This window comes from Marmota monax, unplaced genomic scaffold (assembly GCF_021218885.2).
Source record: "Marmota monax isolate L192 unplaced genomic scaffold, Marmota_monax_Labrador192_F-V1.1 WCK01_AAM20220418_F8-fsc00078, whole genome shotgun sequence".
NCBI lineage: Eukaryota > Metazoa > Chordata > Mammalia > Rodentia > Sciuridae > Marmota > Marmota monax.
In genome coordinates, this window is record NW_026694865.1 from 3104497 (window position 1) to 3126887 (window position 22391).

General features: G+C 51.0%; 1 protein-coding gene across 3 annotated transcripts in view; it reads right to left on the minus strand.

Annotated features, from left to right (window-relative positions):
- Coro2b (coronin 2B) overlaps positions 1-22391 on the minus strand; it is a 135330-nt gene that overhangs the window by 88897 nt on the left and 24042 nt on the right. Inside the window, exon 1 of one of the 3 annotated variants that reach the window (XM_058573279.1) lies at positions 8782-8900. The exons of 1 other annotated variant lie outside the window; for it this stretch is intronic. In XM_058573279.1, the coding sequence (XP_058429262.1) occupies positions 8782-8820 (39 nt within the window). In that variant the 5' untranslated portion in view covers positions 8821-8900. Of the gene's footprint in view, positions 1-8781; positions 8907-22391 lie in introns of those variants that run through there. One more of the 3 variants, XM_058573280.1, reaches the window with a different exon arrangement.

The window sequence follows — 22391 nt, forward strand, 5'->3', positions numbered from 1 at the left end:
GGTGATGTGTTCTCAGTCTCCCACTAGTTTTGCTGTAGATCACACCTCTGGCATATGGGTTATGATGATAACTGTTGCCTAGGTAACTCTTCAGGGACCCGAGGTCACTTTGGCTGAAGATACTAATTCTTCACTGTGGGTGTGCCATGGTGTTGGGGTTGGGATGAAAGGCTTGGCCTCTCTATCTTCACATTATGTATGTCTCCTTTGCTGCCTTAACCTCTGGGTCAGATTCCCCTCAGCACGGTGCATACATAAGTTAATCATTTGAAAATGTTTTGTCCAAAACTATCATATGGAGCTAACTTGACCTAGACCTGCCTAGTCTCCCTCCCTCCCTCTCCATCCCATGCTTTAAGGTTAAAGACATGAGCAGCTGCCATGATCAGAAATGCCCGACCACAAAAGGAGTGAAAGGGGGTGGCATCCAAGTTCCTGAGAGATCTCCAACTACCCCCAGGAAAGACATGGCATTCCTCCCCTTTATTAGCCCTTTCCTATCCCCCATCATTCCCACCCTGTACCTGCAACCCTCAGCACCCTGGGTTGAGAAGCTGACCTGTAAGCAAGTTGTGAGACACTGTTTTTCCTGTAGGGTGGATTTTGAAACCTGGTGGATTTTGAAACACCTTAACAAGGTGTTAAGTAACTTGCCCGAGATCACCAGGGAAGTTGCAGAGGAAGGATCCTAATCCAGGCCTAGCAGCTCCAGTGGATATGTGCGTAACAGTGGGCGATGCAGCCTCTCCACGGCTATTGTGAGAGATGAGATCACAGGGTGCAATGTGCTTGGCTCCTAGAAGGCACTCAATATACAGTGCTTATGTTAATGTCCCCTGATGGTTGAACGTTTGTCATTGTCATGACTAATACATGCAAAGCACTCAGCAAAGCTAAGCTGGCCTTTCTTCCCTTTGCTCTCTCCCTCCAGCACTGATGTCACTGGGTTTGATGGTGGTGGGAGGGGGTCTCTGCCCTCTGTAGAAGCTTCCTGCTGGGCTTCCAGCTTGCAAGCAGGAAGGGTGGGTGATCTGGGGTACTAAGGGAGAGTAAATAAATCCCTCAGCATGGAGCCTTAAGAAACTGGTGCCCCTGAAGTTCAGCAAGCCAAGTTGGCTATAATAGGGGAAAGGCAAGAGATGGGGGAATGCAAGATGTGGGGCAGGGAGGGGGCTGAGCCCTGCGCCCAGGGGTCCATGGTGGAGAAGCAGCTGGAGGGAGGAGAGGCTGCCCCTGCAAGGTTCAACTCCACAAATGATAACTGAGCCACCTAACACAATCCCCAAGGCCCAATGCAAATGCCACTTCTTGTTGCCATCATCCCATTTCCTTATCCTGCAGATACACACCAGACTTGGGGCAGTGCCTCTCACCAACCATGACTCTGGGGCTTGTTGTCAGACTCTCCTCACTGTCCCAGGCAGGAGGGACCTCTAGCACCCCAGCCCCAAGACAACACAAAGAGATGTAGCCTCCTTCTCTGTCCTGGAATCCCACCCATGTCTACCCCGGCACACATCTTCGTGGGCCACCCCCACCAACATATTCTTTCTTCTCGGGACCCACCTGCACTTGAAGGCCACCACCCCACTCTGGGCACTTAGGTTAAGGTGCCTGTCTGGTGCATTACCAGCCCTGCATTAAGACCTTACCTGGAAGATTATCCCCCATGAAATGCCCACAGGGTAAAGAGAATAGTGAATACACAAAAATAAAGCAAATAATACACAAGAGGGGCTGAGGATGTAGCTCAGTGGTAGAGCACTTCTCTAGCACCATGAGGCCTTGGATTCCATTCCCAGTACAACAGGAAGGAAGGAAGAAATTTTATAAGTAATGCACAAATCACATGTATTCTGCATTCGATGTGCCAGGAAGTACTGGAAGCAGGTTATAGGAATTAACTCTTCTAGTCTTTATCATCCCTAAGAAGCCAACATTACAGTGTTCCTTTGCAGATGCAGGAAGAAGGCAGACAGACGGTGAGTATCCTGCTAAGTCCATGGTTAGCTCTTAGTGGTGGTGGGCCTGGAAGTCTCCCAGGAACTGGGCCCCAGGGCCTGTGCTCAGAGCTGCTCACTGCAGTCTCCTCAGCAATTGCTGAGTGACTCAATGACAGACCTGTGGTCTGCTCTTCCAACTCCTGACTTGCCTTGTGAGACTGGCAGTGAGGTGCCGTTGGGGAGCTGGGCCCCCACAACCTCCGACCAGATCTCCTGCTCCTCTCCACAGCACTTAAAATCCACAGGGGGTTGGGGGGATTTTTTTTTTTTTGCATAAGTACTGACACCTGCCAGCCCCCGCCCCCAGGAAATGGAGTCCTGATGATAGGCCTGGCCATGGGCATTCCGGAGAGCTCCCCACTGAAGAACCCCGAGCCTCTGAGCTGAAAGCAGCGATTCCCTGACTCCTCTTACTGCCTCCTCCCCTCCCTAGGAGGCTGGCAGTTCCGCAGCTTCTCCTCCAGGCCCCTGCTCCTCTCTCTGGTCCACATCACTTCCCCAGAGGGCGCACAGGAGCAAGCAGAGAGCGCTGACCCAGCCCACCTCACACAGGCTGCAGGGTCCCCGCCAGGGATCCGGAGCAGGCCTTGGCAGACCGCGTGGCTCCGGAGCAGGCCTGTCAATCTCTCCCCTCCCTAGGCCCCTGAACATCCCCCCAAAGTGTCCACCCCAGGCTTGGCTGAGTAACTCCCCCCCCCCCCCCCCCCCCCCCCCCCCCGCCACTGCTGCTGTCCTGCCGCTCACACACAGTGCAGTGGCCTTCGCTTCCAGGCACTCACTGAGGAGATGACTTGCAGGGCCCCTGTGACCTTCACGTCTGCCAAGTGTCTGGTGGGGAGGGGCAGAGAGTCCAGGGCTCCCAGACACAGGAAGGAGCCGCTTGAGGCAAGGTCAAAACTGAGTCACCAAAGGGTGCAGCGGGACTTCCAAGACAGTGGACACTTAGGCCTTTGGAAGAGCAGAAGAGCAAAACAAGCCCCGATTCTCTCAGGGGCCAGGCCATGAAAGAAATGTGTCACAAATCAACACATGTGCCAAAGTGCCCAGCACGCCCACAGGTCTCCCATTTGCAGAGGCTGGACCCTCCTCATCCACATCCCCTGTCCATGCTGAACCTTCTGGATGTCCCTCAGGGTGTGCAAAGTCCTCCTTACTCAGCAAGGCCCAATGTCATGGTTGGGATATTCAGTGGTAAAATGATGAGATCCTGAGAGCTGTGGCCTCATCAGTCCATCCTACTTTGAATGGGCTGACTCGGTGGTAACTATAAGCAGGTGGGGTGTGACTAGAGGGGGGTGGGTCTCAGGAAGGATGCATCTTCCTTTCAGCCCCTCTCTTTCCCTCCCTCCCTCCCTCCCTCCCTCCCTCCCTTCCTCCTTCTGGGCTGCCAGGAGGGGAGCAGCACTTCCCCACCAGGCCGCTCCACCATGATGTTCTGCCTCATCTTAGGCCCAGAGCAATGGATTCTGCAATCTATGGACTGAGACCTGTGAAACCATAAGCCCCCCCAAAAAACTTGCCTCTTCTGAGTTGTCCTTGTGGGGTATTTTGATCACAGTGACAGGAAACTAACACACCCACGCCAAGCCCCCTCATCTGCGAGCCTTTCCCAGTAGCTGCAGACACAGCTCTGTCTGCTCAGAACATCTCTGCATAGCTCACGGAGCCCTCACCCCGTGTGACGCGTTGGTTTCTCTCATCAGAGTGTGATTCCCTGGGCAAGACAGCCGCCTGTCTGCAGGTACAGAACTCAGTACCACATAAACCTGAAGTCATGAGACAGACGTCCCAGGACCCAATCTTGCCAGCAGGTGCAGGTTTTGAGGGACTGAAAAATGTTCTGATGGAGTTGCCCACTTTAAGGAAATCAGGGCACCAACATACAGACCCAGATTTCTTTCCCCTTGAAAAATCAGAACCAGAAACTCCAGCCCCTGTGGGCTCACCCACCCACTGCTGCCCTTTCTGTTCTGCCCAAATCACCTCCTTCATTAGGACTCTTGTCCCACCCCTGTAATCCCTGGAGCTGGGTGTCCTGGTAGTGGCATGTAATGTTTTTTTTTTTTCAATTGTTGAAGAATGAGTCTTTTGACTTCTGAAGCAGCCAGTGCAGAGAGATCTACATGTAAATCAAACAAACTGCATTTCTCGCTAGATATCATTTGTGGATGAAAGCTGGGGGCGTTACATTACCCCAGGAAAATGAGCTGAGGCATGTCCACGTGATAAAATCCTGCTCAATAACACAAGGACCAAAGTTCTGATCCCCCCAACACCTTGGACGGTGTCAAATACGTGAAGCTGAGTGAAGCAGGCAGACCCGAAGGCTGCACTATAAATGGCCCCGTTTATGTGATATTCTGGGAAAGACTGAAGACAGATCACAGATTAGTGGCAAGGCCTGGGGTAGGAGGAGGGGCCTGGTGGGGAAGTGCTGCTCCCCTCTTGGCAGCCAGGAAGGAGGAAGGGAGGGAGGGAGGAGAAGGTGGGGGGAGAAGAGAGAGAGAAGGGGCTGAAAGGAAGATGCATCCTTCCGGGGCACACCCCCAGAGACCACCCCCTCCAGCCACACCCCACCTGCCTACAGTTACCACCCAGTCAGCCCACTGGGCATTTCTGGGGTGATGGAGACGTTTTCTATCCTGATGGAGATGGTGGTTACAAAGTTGTACACATTTGTGAAACACATACAACTGGACACTAAAAAGGGTGACTTTTACTGCCTGTGAATTATACCTCAATAAACCTAACTTTAAAAGAGAATTACCTGGACTGTGCAAGGCCCTGGGTTTTATCTCCAGCACCGCAAAAAAAAAAAAAAAACCCAAAAAACAAAAAAACAACAACAAAAAAACAACCACCCTTATCCTGTATCCTGGCTCTTGATAAAGAAAGCTGCATTATAAACACTGTGGACAGCTGGGTGCGATGGTGTATGCATGTAATCTCAGTGGCATGGGAGGCTGAGGCAGGAGGATCACAAGTTCAAAGCCAGCCTCAGCAACTTAGCAAGGCCCTAAGCAACTCAGTGAGACCCTGTCTCTAAATAAAATACAAAATAGGGCTGGGGATGTGGCTCAGTGGTTGAGTGCCCCTGAGGTCAATCACCAGTACAAAAAAAAAAAGCCACTGTAGACAAACTTCAGGTTTATAGATTCCTAATCCCACCTGGCAGACTCAGGAGACCTGGGTCCCTTCACCATTGATAGAATATTCTGGACACTCCCAGCAAAGAGCCTAGTAATAGATGAGCACAGCGCAGAGGAAAGGTCCCTGGTCACACTGGGTGGCCTTCAACCACTAACATTGGGGTCAAAAATAGTGGCACATGTCTGTAATCCCAATGACTCAGGGGGCTAAGGCAGGAGGATTGCAAGTTTGAGGTCAGCCTGGGAAGCTTAGCAAGAGCCTGTCTCAAAATAAAAATGTCTGGGACTATAGCTCAGTGTTAAAGGGTCCCTGAGTTCAATCCCAGTTACTATAAAAACATAAATAAATAAATTAGAGTCTCTTGGCTGTATCCCATACCCACTGAACTAGAATCTCTGGGAGTAAACCCCAGGAACCTGGGGTCTGATGTTCAAATAGCCCCTCAGGTAATTTGAACACACAACTAATATATCACATACTGGTTTTAGGTCTTAGGGACAATGACAGTTCCGGATACCAGCTCCAGGCTGGGGACACATTGCAACAGCACCTCTCAAAGTCAGCCTTCCATGTTCTGCACGTCATTATCATTTTTGCTAGTAGCTGTGCTGTGTTCACTGTTGATCCCAGTATCTGACGTTGGCAGGGTGCTTGAAGCTTTCAAGCCACCTGGACATGAGTTATTTCATTCAAGCTGGGCAGTCGGCCTCATTTTGTCCTCATTCATGGGGGGAGGAACTGGAGTTGAAGAGGTCAGGTCACCTACTCCAGTTGGCGCCCCGGTCCTCTGAGTTCATCTCTGACTCTCTCATCACCCTCTTTGCTCTCAGTGGCTGAGCTGAGGAGGGTTGTGCAGAGGGCAGGGGGACACAGACAGTGCTCCCTCTCAATACAGTGGTCCAGGCACCTGTTCGTGTTCCCTGCTCCCTGGTGTGAAGGACGGAGGGACCAAGTGCTCACACACACCCTTCTAATTGCATGTTTGGAGGTGGCACAAGTGAGGGCCAACCGGGAGTTGAGGTCCAGTATAAGCACTCCCCATCCAGCCTGCCTGCCTGCCACTACCATATCCTGGAAGCACCAGGGTCTTTGGTGGTAGGGCGAAGAGGTCTGGCAGGATTTCTGGACTCTGTTGGCTTCCCCAGCCAGGAGTCCACCCCGCTGCCCTGAGATGACTCCTGGTTCTCCTGCCGTGCCTCAGTGCACCTGGAGGCTGGGAGAGGCTGGCCACACCCACTCTGTCCCTTTGGGATGGGATGGGGTGGGGTGGGGTGAGGCGGTGGAGTAAGCACAGCTGTGGGTGGAGTGGGTGGACTGGAGGTTACTCGTGTCTGGCTTCTGCCTGTGTGGACACTGCCAAGTTCCCCACACGAGCTTCTGATGGTGGTGCAAGGGACAGATCCGGCAGATTCAGTTTGGCCCCTGCTCTGCCGTTCTGGCAAGTCTCTGTGCCTTGACTCAAAAGGCAATCCAGGACGGGGTCTGTATTGCTCCTTCCTTGCTGTGTGGCGCTAAGCAGCGTCACTTCTCTGAGCCTCCACTCTTGCTGTGAAGATTGGATTTCCTGAGACATCTAAAGCACCTGACATATCTTAAGCGTCTAAAATAAAAAGCCATCACCATGATCACCCACAACCTGTTTCTGCTAAAGGGAAGCAGTTCTAAGCCCTGTCCTGCCACCTCACAGGGGAATTGTGAGTCGTGATAAGGTTAGTAAGACTGGAGACTCCCTGAGGACAGGCTTGTGTCTGCCTTCTTCCTTCCACATCCCCAGGATTCAGAACAGTATCTGCCAAGAGAGGTGCTCAGCAAATACCCGTGAATGAAGGGAGGGAGGGTGTGGCTGCATCGGGGGACTCTGAAGCACTGTGCAGGGTGAGCTGTGACATCCAACGGCAGGATGGGCTGTGTGGGGAAGTGATGAGTTCCCCGTCGCTGAAAGCAATTAAAAACACTGGAGGGACCCTCAGGGTAGGTGTCAGAGATGGGGTGCACAGAGCAGGTTCAGGATGACATTCAAGAGTCCTTTCCACCTCAGGGTGAAGACAGGCTGCATCACCCCACCCCAAATCCCCGAGCCACCACCAGCCCTCAAGTTCTTCTGGCCCAGGCGGCCCACACTCAAGCCAATGTAAAATCAGCCCTCGCATCCTCATGCTGCAGTCACAGACGCCACCTGGGACAGTCTCAAGACACATTCACATCCACCTCCCACAGGTGGCCACTTGCGTTGCCATCCTCATCCCTGAGGACCTGAGTGCTCTCTACAAACCAGACTCCGGGTTATGACCATGTCTACCGTGGTCCTGCCCACTTTATGTGGACTCCTCAGAGGAAGGGGTCATTATCCTCATTTTAAAGATGGCCCATCAAGGCTCAGGAGGTGGAGATTCTTCCTGAGGTTACATGGCTGCAAGGAGAAGAGCAGGGCCTGGAACACAGGTGGGTCTGCCTCCAGAGCCTGTCCCCTGGAGTCACACTGTTTCCCTGGCACAAACCAACAACCAAACCAAAATGGCCCAGCTGCTTCCAGCCCAGCCATCACCCCAACCTCAATGGAGAGCCCACCAAGTGGCCGGCCCACCTGGAAAGGCAGAACCGTGAAGCCAGAGGCACCCGGGTGGGGGGCACAGGTGGTGTCTTGGGTTCTTGCAAATGTGGGGCTTTGGGCGCGTGCCCCTGTCAGGAAGGCTGGCTCCTCTCCTCCTCCAGTGAATCCGTCCAACAGAGCAAGCACGGCTCCAATGTCCCTGCTCTGCGGAGCCTCTGAACCCCAAGAAAGAACTCAGTGCTCCCTGGTCTCTCTGGTCCAGCCCTCCATCCTAGCACCTACGGCATCCACCTCGTTCTCTGGTCACTGTTTATGGGTCTGCCTCCCCTGCAGGACTGAGTGCCCTGGGGCTGGAGGCCAGGTCTGATTCACCTGAGCCTGCATCCCACAGGGGCCTGGCAGCTCCCAGATACCCAGGTGCTCAATGAACCCTGCAGCTCGACTGCTGATAGCCCCAGGGTCCCTGCACAGGCCCCAGCGGGGTGCATGGTGGTCACAGAGTCAAGAGTGTTCACTGATGGCCTCATCTGTCCACACCAAACCGAGGCACGCAGCTCATTAAGCAGGGAGGGGCCGCGTTTGTCTGTCTTAACTTAGTCCTAACTTCCTGGACGTGGAGAGACAGGTCACTGGCCAAGGATGGTTTGCTACGGCTCCCCAGTGGAGCACGGCCAATGGCTCCCTGCATTCCTCGCAGCACACTGTCTACTGCCATTTTCGGGGAGTTTCATCACAGAGACTGGCTCCCCACCCAAGCCTGCCTGACACGCACAGTGAGGGGGCCTGGAACATTCTATGGCTGTGCCCGGGCTGGCTGAGTCACAGCAGCCCCACCCCTCTCTGCCCCTCAGTTTGGTTATCTTCAAAAGGGACCAGTAATCACCCAGTCGTGTCTGCCTGACGAGGCTCGGGCAAAAAGGGAAAGACTGAGTAAAGGAGAGGAGACATTTTAGAAATACCAAAGTGATTCCAAAGTAAGATCCAGGACAAGTGACCCCGGTGCCTAGGCTCTCAAACCAGGTCGGAAGGGGAAGGCCCTCTTCACCACTGTGGCTTCAGATAACCCACAAGACTCACGGGAAAGCGTTCTGTCCCTCCTGGGCCTCGTTTTGGCATGTTCCAGATGAGGGGTCAACATAGTTAGTGTCGGGCTGGGGATGTGGCTCAAGCGGTAGCGCGCTCGCCTGGCATGCGTGCGGCCCGGGTTCGATCCTCAGCACCACATACAAACAAAGATGTTGTGTCCGCTGAAAACTTAGAAATAAATATTTTTTAAAAAAATTTCTTTCTCTCTCTCTCTCTCTCTTTAAAAAAAAAAAACATAGTTAGTGTCTTTCAAACTGCATTATTTGTCTACCACTGTCAATATGTTCTTGCCATTTCTAGAAATCATACAAATCATATTAATTCAATTGTTTTCTTTTGTTTTTTGCAGTGCTGGGGATTGAACCTAGGGCTTTGTTGTTACAAGGCAAATGCTCTACCCGTGAGCAACACCCCAACCCTTAAATTTTTCTTTAAATTGACTCTTGCTAAAATGTAAATGTTTCTATGAGCTGCATTCTAAGCAAGTTTAGACAAGACACTGTCACATGCTAGCTGCCTTTTCCTCTAAGACATGTTTAAAAAATAGACAATTACACCAGACCAGGTTCACTCAGGCCCCATGAGACCATCCTGTGCTTCACCGGACACTTTGGGACAAGGACCACATCTACATGATGCACTCACCTGACACCCAGCCCTGGAACAGAAGCCCCCAGAGGTGGTGAGACAATCCCACCCTCCAAGGCCTTCTGATCTTTCCTGGGGAAAAATGCTTTCCAATTGTTTACAGGTGTTTATTTATATTGTATTTGCAGCTTCTTCTAAGGCATGATGCTAAAATGTACATTACAGCAGGATGAAAACTAAGTGATGCGATTCAGACTAAAGGAAGGTGGAGGTAGGAGAACTCAGGAAAAGCAAAACAAGAATATCAAAGGCCTACTTTCTCTACTGCTCCCCGGAATAGCAACAAGATTGGGGATCTGAGCTTCCTAGCAGTCAAAGTGAAAAAGGAAATATGATTCGCCCTCCTTTCATTCTCATCAGCATGTGATATATGATCCCTGTGATAAATAAGATCTCTGGTCTGTAGGCCTGGCCAGCAAGATGCTGCTCCCGTCTCCAACAGGTGGCCTGCTTTCCTTGAGCCCATCTCCTATGGCAATGCCATGGTGATCAGCCCCCAAAGCGAGCTTTGATTGTGGGATGGCAGGCACCCAGTGGGATGGCAGGCACCCAGTGTGGATTTCAAAATGTTCAAAGTTTCTAGAAGTAAATGGAAGAATAAAGCTCAGTCCTTGCTTATCCCAGATCCACTCTTGAGACTCCACTTTCATTGCCTGTAAGATGGGAGTGACCATGACTCCATGTCCACCCCACAGGGAGAGAAAACAGTGAGGAGAGGCCTGGGGCTCTTCTAGTTACACTCTGCACACTGGATGCTGAGAATGAGCCCAACACTCACACCCGTGTGTAGGTGTGCACACACACCCTCTCACACATGTGCACCACTATTCTCTTTGGAGGTGGGATCCTGGAGGCCCAGCATGGGCCAGTGAGTTGCTCAAGAGCTGGGGCAGGTTGGGAGTGAACTGGGACTAGAACCAAGTGCCTGGGTTCCTAGATAAAGAGGACAGAGGAAAGGGAGGGTGAACGAAACATTAAACAGGAACGTGCTCAGTGTGCAGGGCCCTTGCAAGACTTCAGGCGAGGCCAGTGCCGGCCCCAGGGTCTGCACACACAAGGGGCTGCAGTGTTGGCATGCGGTCCCCGGCCACCACTCTCAGCTGCCCCAGTGCCAGACATCACCCATCCTGCTCCATGGAGTTGGAGAGAGCCAGTGTCACTGGAAAGCATGGTGGGCGAGAAGGTAGATGAACTGATGGCCACAGATCAGTCCCAAAAAATTCCTGGGCCATTTTTCCCCTCCCCAACCTAGTCTCCCAGTGCCTCATCTGGTAACCAGGGTTACTTTTCTGCACTCACATGGCTCTGGGGAGGATTTAATGAGACAAGGACAAGTTAAATACCAGCTGGGCACAGTGGTACAAGCCTGTAATCCCAGCTACTCAGGAAGCTGAAGCAGGAGGATCTCAAGTTGGAGGCCAGACTCAGCAACTTAGCAAGAACCTGCCTCAGAATAAAAGTAAAAAGGGCTGGGGAGCCAGGCTTGGTGGCACACACCTGTAATCCTAGCAACTTGGGAGCCTGAGGCAGGAGGATCACAAATTCAAGACCAGCCTCAGCAATTTAGTGAGGCCCTAAGCCCCAGCCCTTTTTGTTTTATTTTATCTTGCTAAATTGCTTAGCTGGGGCTCAGTGGTTAAATGACCCTGGGTGCAATCCCTGGTACAAAAAGAGAAAAGGAAGTCAAATACCTAGTAAGTGTTTGTACACGTGAGTCCTGCCGTCCCTCCTCCTTTTCCTTGAAATCCTTTTATTTTTTCTCAGAAATTTCTTCCCAATAAAAACAAAACACCTCTGACCATACCCTCTTCTGCTCTAACACCTTCAACATCTCCACACTGAAAGAATTAAGTTCAGCTCCCCAAATCCTTCATCTATTAATTAGATCTTACCTCCCTCTTTAACTCTTTTGTCCACTTGTGATGAACCAGTCACCTGGGATCACTGAGCTAGCTGACAATGAGCGCATGCACATGTGTGCGCACATACACACACACACACACGCTCACGTGCCCTCAGACCTGCCTTGCCCACATCCCACGTCCTCCCTTTCAAAACCTCGATTCTGACAGGCTTCTCAGATCCGTGCAGTGGGGGGTTAGTCTGGCTGTGAGTCAGTTCCAGGCCCCAGGCGGTTAGGCACGCTGCGGAACTGCCCCCGCATGCCTCCTCCCAGAGTGTCCACCTGTCCCCGCCATGGAACCACGAGTGCTCAGAGTCCAGACCTAGCTCCCTGGCCCTTGGGTAAGGACAGGCCTCTCCTGTGGGATATGTCACAGATGTCGGCAGCCTGGGAGTCCCTGCACATGCTGACACTCAGGTGCTGACGGCACACTGGTCTGTCAGAACCAGTGGACAGCAGTGGACCACGGCCTGGAAGACTCGCTGCCCTCATCGGCACCAGCAGGCGGGCTGAATCTGGCTCCCACAGAGCTCCTGCTTGAAGGGAGTGTAGTGCCGCAGAGAGGCCACCAGGACAGGCAGCAAGAGACCCTGGGAGGCCAAGTGACCTTGAGCAAGATCTTCCCCTTCTGTGGGAGTCAAAGAAAAGTTTGAAATCTATAAATAAGACAATTAGCTCTCTGAGAAGAAATTAGGATGAGTGGCTGGAATTCTTTTCTAGTTATAGACACCCTGCCTGAGATCCTTGACCCTCCTTCCCACAATAAGGGCATATAAGAATCTGGGATGGTGGAGAACAGGCAGAGGTATTGTTTTGAAAAGGAGCCTGAGGTAATTCTGATGGGCCGTGTCCCCAGCAGCAACCCAATTATGTCCATCTTACACCGTTGCCCACGAACACTCGGGCTATAGGGTCAGTCCCCAGGGAACTACATCTGAGTGGGGCTCTTCCCCACCCCGGAATGGAGGAGAGGCCTCAGGTGGACAGGTTCCACTGACAGGAAGGAATGAGCCCTGCATGTAAACCATCCAGCAGCTGGCCTCGCGGGGCTCTGTCACCCACGGGGCTCTGTCACCCGCAGCCTCCTGCACCCTCCTCCTCTGGAGTAGTTCACATCTTCTGTCAAGTGGAACACATCTAGCAGGAGGGCTACCATATTCCTTCTCGCCCTCCTCCACGCAGGTGTTTAGCACAGACCCATACACCAGGTGGCTTATCAACCACAGAAATTTGCTCCTCACAGTGTGTCAGCTGGGAAGCCCAAGGTCAAGGTGCTGGATACTCAGTGTCTAGCAGGCCCACTTTCTGCTGCACACGTGGAACTTGTAACTCCATCCTCATCCTCACATGATGGAAGGAACAAGGGTCTCCTCCAGCCTCTTATAAGGGAGCTAATGCCATTAGAAGGCTCCACCCTCATCATGCGATCCTGAAAGTCCTACCTCCTAATACCATTTCTTTGGGGGTGGAGTTTTCAACATAAGAATTTGCGGGGGGAAACACCCAGATCATAGCACAGTTGCTTCTCATTTGAGTCGGAGCCACTAGCTAAGCCACCGGCACAGGGCAAAGGTTTGGAAACCTTTTCACCTTCCACAAACATGCACTATGTGGATGCTCTGCACTAGGCCCCAGGGCTAGGGGTTCAGAGGATCAAGACCCTGCTGTACCCCTCAAGGGGCTCCTACTAGAGAGGGAATAACTGATTCTCTGGCCACTCTGATTAGGGACGTCAGCATGAGTCTTGTCCTCAGTTGAGGCTCCCAGGACATACTGCGAGTGCCGCAGGGAGTAACTGGCTCCTTGGGATCAGGAGCCACAGAGTATTCCCTGTTAATGACCAAACAGTGTGTCCTGCGCAGGCCTTGGAGCCCTGGGAGGTGAAGGGAATGTTTCCAGGCTTCCCTGAGCTTGAACCCAGCTACCCTTCACCACCAGGAAGGCCTGCTGCAGTGCCCACCATGCCCTGTCTCTCCTCTCAGGGACCCCATCAAAAAGTTCTGTGCCCAGAACCCCATCCCACCCTCTTCCTCCCAGTGCCTGGTAAACAGGACTGTGGGGGGGATGGGCCTCCACTCCCCCGACTCCCACACACAGCAGCTTTGTCTGGGCTGCTGCTGCATAATACATGGGCGCAGGCCCGGGCTAGCCTCAGGCCCATCTTGGACAACAGACCCGTCACTAAGAGGCTGTGAGGGGCACAGTCAGGACACAATGCGCTCCAGTCACAGCTGAGAGGACTGGACAAAGGGCCCCTCCCCCAGCACACAGTGCAGGGATGGAAAAGAGGCCAGTCTCCAGAGGGCCCTGGGGAGTTCTGAAACCCTCCTATTTCACAGCACAGCTTCCAGCCACATCCTTGACCTCCAGGGCTTCGATGCTTTCTGTTCTCCATCCTGAGGACAGCCATCCAGGACCCCCTCCTTGCCTTAGCCCTCACATTCCCTCTTTGAGAATTTTTCCAGCAGGTGTGCTGCCCAGGGAGGCTGGTGCGCTCCTTGGTGTCTAAGTAGTTTCTGATCTTACCTGGTCCACAGGCTCCTCGCCCACCCCCACCCACGAATCACTGCAAAAACCAAGTGGGGATAAAGAGTAAGGCAGCAGTGCCATGAATCACCTATTATGTTCTTCCTAAAAGAAGCTATGCACAATCTTACATGTTAATATTACACCAGTTCTCTGGCAAGAAATTTGAGCAGAACAAATGACATGCAACCCGCCCCTACATAAGCAGGATTGGGGATTATGTGTACATCTGCTTTAGCAATAAGGGCCTGGGAGATGTGTTTTCAACCACTCTGCAAACACATTAAAAGATGTGTTCAGAGGTTCTCACTGGCACACAGACACTTATTCTGGGGCCCACTCCCAAAGATTCTGATTCAGGAGGTTGAGAGCCAGGAATCTTCATTTTAACAAGCATTTGAGAGATTCCTATGCAGGTGGTAGCCAGATGACACCTTCAGCACACAGTGGTTATTGAAAAATCACAGGTTTCAACTGTGCAAAGAGGTTCTACACACTGGTGGTTAACTAAACAACCCACGACACATTAAATCTGTGGTGACGAAAAGAAACTCACAGTAATTTATAATTAAAAAGCAGGGATGTCATGGAGGGCAGAGTGTTCACTCTGAGAATTTTAGGAGTTCCAACCATCTATATAGGGACAGTAGGAGTTTTGCCAGCGCCTGGAAAAGCACTGTATGTCTTAGTGGAATACTGACTTCAAAGCCCCAATGAGCTCTCTAGAGATCTGCTCATTTTGAGTGTCATGGTTTGGTAACCCCCGTTTAATTCAGAAAGACATTTATAAATAGCTTTTGGGTGGATATTAAAATATAAATTTACGGCACTGTGCATCATTGGCTTTGTTTGTTTGTTTTTCTTGTGATACTGGGGATTAAATCCACAGGCAATCCACCACTGAGCTATATCCCTTGCCCTACTTATTGATTTTCTTACTTAGAGACAAGACACTCCCCAGTCACTGGATTACAGGTATGTACCACCATGCTCAGAGAATCACTGGCTTTTAAGAAGCCAAAACAGAGCTTGTGATTCCAAATCTGTTCTCAGCCTTCAGAGAGAACCTTGCCACCCACAAACGGGCTGCAGATTGGTTCTTCAAGATTTGCTGCATAGAAAAAAGGAAAGGCTTGAGGGGTTGAGATGGGGAAGGACTCTGGCTGCATCTATTCTGACAAACCTCAATCTGGTAAGCCATTTTAATAAGCTGTTGCTATCATCACACCGCTATTTGGAGCCCTGAAGTGCTGAGTATGAAGGTTTCATTCTTGAGGAGATTGCTCATTTCCCTCACTTTTGTTCTATTCTTTCTCACAGAAAGAGCCTTAGGTCTTTAGCTGAAAGGAAGACTATGTTTCCCAAGAGCCTTTGCAACCTAGCTTGTGGTCATGTGATAAGGTTCTGGCCAATCAGATAAGCAGTAGTAACTTGTGGCAACTCCTGGTCATTGTTGAAGGGGAGCCATCTCCTCCTTCCCTTCTTCCCTTCTCACAGGAAGGCTTAGATGCCATCTTAGATACACAGCAATAAGAAAGAAGGGACCTGGGCCCCTAACAACTTTGAAAAGGAATGTCACATCCCAGACACTTGCATCTAGATTGTGATGTGAGAGAAAAATAGTCCTCATTTTGTTTATGCCACTTTGTGTCTTTATTAGAACAACCAAAATCATATCCTCACCAAAGCACCGTTTCTAATTCCTTTTTCTCATGCTTTCCCGACCCTGGCATGAGGGGTAGAGATGAGGAGTGCATCTGGCCCCTGATTTTGCGAGGAGCCAGTTAAGATAAAAAGCACACAAGCGAAGACTAAAATCTGCTTCCATCACCTGACTCCTCTTGCAGCAGGTATCTCTGAAGGGCCCTCAGGGCCCCGAAGTTAGTGGGGGAAGTCCCATATCAAGCTAAACAGCCATACCGATTACCTGTGCCATCCAGGGAATTGATGGCTCTGACATTCTGGACCTGGATAAGAGATTTGAGGAAGTTGTTCCAAGCACCAAAGAACAATGAGCCACAAAAGGGAGGGGAGCTGGGGTCAGTAATAAACCAGGTACATCACGTCTCTCCCCAGATGCTGGGAACTCCAAAGCTGCAGACCTGCAGAGCTGGAGGAAACCTAAATGCCATTTAATCCTACTCTCATTTATGGAGGAGGAAACAGGTGTGAGGATGTGAAGCCATACATTCAAGGTCAGTTATAGGGCAAGTGTCAGGCCAAGGCTTAAACCCAAATGGCCTGCCCTGCCCAGTTCAGTGCTCTTTCTAGACTTTGCAGTCCAACTGCTGCAAGAGCCCAGCTCCCAGGAACTAGAGAGTTTGCAAATCTCACCAAACAATTCCTCTCAGCCTCAACAGTTCCCGGCCTCCTGCTCCAACCCAGACCTCAGAGCACTCGTTTCCACATCACCCATTCCAGCATTCCAAGGCTCCCCGCGGTACTGGGTGTATCTCAATCTAGACCTTTGTTAGAGTTTAGATCAGGAATGTCCTCCACAGCCTCATGTGTTGAACTCCTAGTCCCCAGTACAGCAATATTTGGAGGTGTAGCTTTAGGGAAGTGATTAGATGATGAGGGCTCTGACCTCGTTAATGGATTTATCTACTGATAGGTTCATAATTGAATGGACTAAAAGGGAGGTGGTAGAAGCTTCAGGAGATAGGGCTGAAACGGAGGAAGCAGATCACTAGGGACATGTCCCCAGCCCTTTCCTCACACACACACATACTCTCTATATGTCTGTTTCCTTGTTGCTAAGAGGTGAGCAGCTCTCCTCTGCCATGCCCTTCCGCCATGTCTCTGCCTCCCCGGAGGCCTAAAAGCAATGGAGCTGGCTGAGCATGGATTGAAACTTCTGGAACCAGAAGCCAAGATAAATATTTCCCCATTTGAGAGCACAATGTGACAAAATGCACTCTACTGTCATGTATAACTAATTAGAACAAATTAAAATTTTAAAAAAATACATCTTTCCTCCCTTAAGTTTTTTTCCTTAGGTATTTTGTCACAATGACAAAAAGCTAACACACACAGTCCCCGTCGACACACTCTTACAAATAAATGGTGTTCTATCTACTACTGACTGTCCTTTTGATCATCATTTCAAAGTCAATACATAAAACAAGGAGTTGACGAATGTAATGCCCATCTTCACCCCTCTGTATTCACATTGTTATGGGCCAGGCTATATGGACAATGACCAAACAGACTCCATTTTGCCCTGAGATGCCACGTCATGTAAGAAACACTTCTCCCATGGGAAAACTCCGCCTCTGCCATCCTGACCCTGCTTAGCACCACAAATGTTTCTGTTCTTCTTATACAGTGTAAAATTGTTCTCTTTTTGGTTCTCATTTTTCTTGGGCAATATACTGTCAAAGAATGTTTGTCTAGATGTTAATAACCATTAAGTTACTTTTGGTCTTGTCAACATATACATACATTTGCATCCAGACCCTTAAGATGCATTTTGTCTCGTTATACCTATATATCTCATTTTATCTATTCCTGGGACTCTCACCCAATAAACAATGAGAAGTGTGGACACATTTCATATATAGGGATGTTTCTTATGAACAGAAAGTTGAGGCAGGCGTGGTGGCATACCCCTGTTATTCCAGCGGCTTTGGAGGCTGAGGTAGGGGGATCACCAAGTTCAAGCAATTTAGCAAGACCCAGCCTCAAAAAACCCAGTGGTTAAATTTTCCAGGTTTAATCCCCAGTACCAAAAGAAAGGGGGGGGGGCGGGGAGTTGAAACCATTAAATGTTCAATAATAAGAGGCCCATAAAATAACATTTGTCTGTGCTCATATGATAACATCTTATACAGAACTTAAACGGATGCTTTTGAAGCACACACCATAATTAATCCAATCTAATTCAACTATAGAACTGACCATTATTTTATGTTCCCCTGGGAAAGAAAAAAAAAATGTAATAATTTATGACATGCTACTGATGGAAGATACAATCCAATTTCAGAGATCACAAAATGTGAAATATTATAACCAATGAAAGGTGGTATAAATACCACCATGGGGAAATGCTCCTGATACAAGGTTATAATAGTAAATGCAAAAGATAGAGAGTATTCACACCTCCTCATGGGAAAAAAAAAGTAGAAAGGAAAGTGTCCAATGCAGAGGGTGGCATTTGGGGAGAAGAGCCCACAGGGCAACTTTTTAATTTTATCTTTGCATTTTTCTGATTTTCCAAGTTTTCTAGAATGAACATATTTCATTTTTATAACCTGAAAAAGACATTGCTATTTGAGAAGTAAATAAAAAAATGGAAACAGTGGAACAGGTGAAATCACAGGAAGCACATTACTCGGGACTTGGTTGGAGTTCTTTCCCATCATCCCTAAGGGGCATGTCCTCATTGAGAGCCACTCCTACCAGTCACCCTGAGGGGTGGGGCACTTTCCTCCTGATGATGAACCGAGGCTGACTCAGCCTAATTGGTCAATATGTGGCCTGTTTCCTGATTTCTTATTAACACAAATAAAGCTTTGTGCAGAGAGCTTCTTTTCTCTTCCCCCTTGGATTCTTTCCTTGGCTGCCTCCAGGCTATGATAAGGAAGGTACTACCTGACATCTCTGGGTGTCCACTGACGACTCTGTGAGCTGGAGTCAAGGGACGGTGTGGTGTCTCAGGGCAATGTCCACTCTGATAGTCTATTTTTATATATGAACATTATAGGCTTGCCTGATGCTGTGTTAGCCTCCCAAACCTGCCTCATAGAAGCTGAAATTCATCAGAGAATTTGATTCTGTGAGGTGATAAACTATTTTAATAAGTGAAATAAACACATCAATTCCTTAGGAGATGAGACTGTGGGAGAAACAGCCACTTAGGTATAGAAGATGGACATAGGATTTAGTCCTATTGGCCTGTTTTTTTCTTTATTGCTGTAACAAAATACCTGAAGCTGGGTAACTATGAAGAAAAGAGATTTATTTAAGCTCACAGTTCTGGAGACTCGAGGTTGAGGCCCTGCATCTGGAGATGGCTTCTTCTTACTGGCAGTTCCAAAGTAGTGCAGGCATTACACAGCAGGAGACAGGAAGTACATACACTCTTGGGTCCTGGTCTCTCTCCCTTTTCTTTTAAAGTCACCAATATCAATCATGGGGACTCCACCCTGATGACCTTACCTACTCTGAATCACCTTTCAATGGCCACACCTCTGAACACCATAGTCTCTAAAAATGGCAGCAAGGGGTCTTAGCTGTCCAATGAGGGTGTCAGTGAAGGGACCAGCCCCAGCCCTCCCCACCCTGAAGGAAAATGCCGAACTTCAGGATGGGAGGTGGCTCAGCCACTTGCTTCATAAACCAGGCACTGGGGACGTGGTCCCATGCGTCCCAGGAAGTCCTGCCTCCTCCTCTAGGCTGCACCCATCAGCTTGGAGTGAGAGCTGCTAGCATTGGGGCCTGAGGACTGCAGGATCCCTGGGGCAGGACCTATTTCCCACAGATCTCTGCACCCTTCAATGCCCCCACCCCAGGAGGTGCTCCCTCCCGAAAAACAAATGGCATCATTGCCTTGTCCTCTCCCTGTGCCTGAGTCTGGGGCCAGGTTTCACCAAGAAAACTGAGGCGGGGGGGAGGTTGGGGGGTCTGATTGCACAGTTGCAGGGTTCCCTGGGGACAGGCTAGCGGCCAATCTGGATGATTCAGGCAGATTCTAGGTCATGCTACGGTACTAAGTGGCTCACACTCTCCCATCCCTTCCCGCCCGTCTGCCATCATAGCCAGTGACGGGGTCCCAGAGGCCCGACACGCTGCGTAGTGGAGAGCAGCCCTCCAGCCCAGCCTACTGACTGACCCCGGCTGGCCCAGGCAGCCAGGGCAGCAGCTTTCCTCCTGTAGCTTTGTGCCTCTGGTTAAGTCACAGGACATTCTGGGAACAGAATAATAGGGAGCCGAAGGGAGTTCAGTGGGCCTAGTCCTGGAGTCCCCGGAGGTGCTGGGAGACCCACAGCAAAGAGGAAAGGGAAAGCCACTGCTCCCCGACTCCAGGGAAGAAGCTAATGTGGGGGGCCGCTGAGGCCCTGCCCCCAGCTCAGAGATTTCCTTCCTTTACCTCGCCATTGGCCCAAGTCTGACCCAGACCCTCATGACCGCACACTGTCCCCAAGCTTACACAGCTATGGACCTCTTCTTAAATAGGGACCCCACCAGGAGAAGGGCAGTTCCCAGCAGCCCCATGTGGTCACTTCACCACCCTCTTTTCCTCTTCCAGAAAAGGCTCAGAGAGGGAGTAACAGGGAGTTACGGAGGATGAGGGCCAATTCTCTTGACCTTGCAAATGTGCTCCATGGGGGCTTCTGCAGCCTCAGACCCTCACAAGGTCCCAGGGTGCTGTGGACCTCCCTGTCCCATCTGTGGAATGGATGGATGGAGGGCTAAATCAGGGACACAGGGAGGGAAATGCTGAAGAATGTCATATCCCCCTCCTGGAGTCCCCTAACTCTTCCCAAGCCAGCTGTGAGTGGCCAGAGAAAGGGGATTCCAGGAGAGCCTGAGAGCAAAGCCACGAGGCTCCAGCCACGCAGGATTCAGGAATTCTGGTTGGGGGAGTCCCTTCCTGGGAGAGGGGAAGACGGGAGGAGAAGGGAGCAAGATCCCTGACCCCCGGGGCCTCACATCGTTCTCCAACAAATCCCTTCACCGCATAGAGCCAAGTCCTTGAAGAACAAAAACCTCCCCTAACACACACGCACTCACACACGTGTGCACACACCCACTGAGCAATTCCAGGAAGTGGCTGGGGGCTCCCGGGGGAGAGAGCGGGGCTCCCAGCCAACTGTAGGTCAGCCCGTGCTGACTGGCCTAGCCCAGGAGAGGCCGAACACAGTCCTCCAGAGGACTGCAGTGTCTGGGAGGGAGGATCTGCAAACTGGCGCTCCTCCCAGGAAGCCTGGAGACAGCGAACACCAATGCACAGGTCTGGCTGTGTGCAGCCCAGCCCTTCACAAAGGAAGACTCAGGCCTGCAGGAGCCCTAGTCAACCACCAGTTCTGGTTTGAGTTGCCTGGGTCCACAGGAAGGAAACCTGGCCTAGAGGTGGGTTGCAGGAAAAGTGTGATCAGTCCTCTCTCACGGGTATCATTTCATAATCTGCAGAGGCCTTTGCAAAGCTGTGTCTGGCAGCTGCGGTTGAGCCCTGGAGTGCACGCAGCCCGCACTCCCAGGCCTCTATTCAGGAGGTGCTATGCCCGAGAGCAGCTGATTTGACTGAAAGATGATAAAGAGCCTGGGGTCTGGGGAGAGCCAGGGGCAGGAACTCCAGACGCCATCTGTTCCCAGAGGCCCATCTTCACCAGAGAGAGGAGCAGGAAGTGAGAGGCCAGGCAGCCCCTTCTGAGAAGGACTCTGAGGTGACTTCCCTGTCTCCCCTCTGGGATCTGGGTGGAGAAGTGGCAGTTACTTGACTTGGGAGGCTAGGTCGTAAGAAGTCCCCCACCCTCCACCTTGGTTGGTGACTCGTTTGCTCTGGAGCCCTGAGACCTCACACAGACCATGACGGAGCTTCTCAGGGACTGCTGTGCCTCGAAGAAACCCACACCCCCGAGACGCCCCGGGTGGAGGCTCCAGTTGCAGTGCCAGCCATGTCCAGCTTAGAATCCTCCCAGTCCAGTCCAGGCATCAGTATGAAAAGACTTCCAGATGATTCCAGCCCCTGAGAGGTCAGCCTTAGACACCTCAGCCTTCCTAGCTGAGACCCCCAACACCGTGGATCACATTTAATCTATTATTCCCTCTTTGCCTGATGCACAGAATACATGAGGCCCTTTAGAAGCCAAGGATCTGTCCTGACTCCCCAGGGACAAAGCCAGAGAGATCTGAGATGACTGGGAAAGGCTCCTAATCATGGTGGCTGGTGCGTGGGACACCAAGGCACTGCCTGGTACCAAGTCAATGGAGGACACATTGAGCACCTCCAAAGTGACTGCCCCGTGCACAGCTCCAGGAGCTGACCACCTCTCTGTGCCCAAGAAGCTTACCCTCTATCTGCAGCCATCAGAGGCTGGCCCGAGAACCATCACGTTACAAACTTTTCGGTATCTGTTTCAGGTCTGAACATTCTGCCCACTGTATCCATGAGCTATCAAAACACCCTCATCAATTCAGGGTTTCTGTGCCCAAACTGCATTTTCTACATGGCCTCCTTCACTAGAAACAGCTCAAAAATCCTGTTAGACTCTGTGCCAGAATGTGGGGTATGGAAAATGTTTACTTTAAGGAGAGAAATTACCAACAAGGATCCATTCAGTCCCATATAACAGACGCAGCCTGCTGCCTACGCGTTAAGCCCTACGCCAGGCACCACGGGGCCATCAGTGCAGCTCTAGATTCATCCAGTCCCTGTGCTGGAAGGGCCTGACCCATCCATGCTGCTAAATCCAGAGTCCTTCTCATGCTTGCCCGCTGGACCTGCAGATGACCACTCCCTCCTCCTTAACCTTCCCATGGCCATGCCTTCTTGGTCACCTGGATGGCTCTTTCCCTCAAA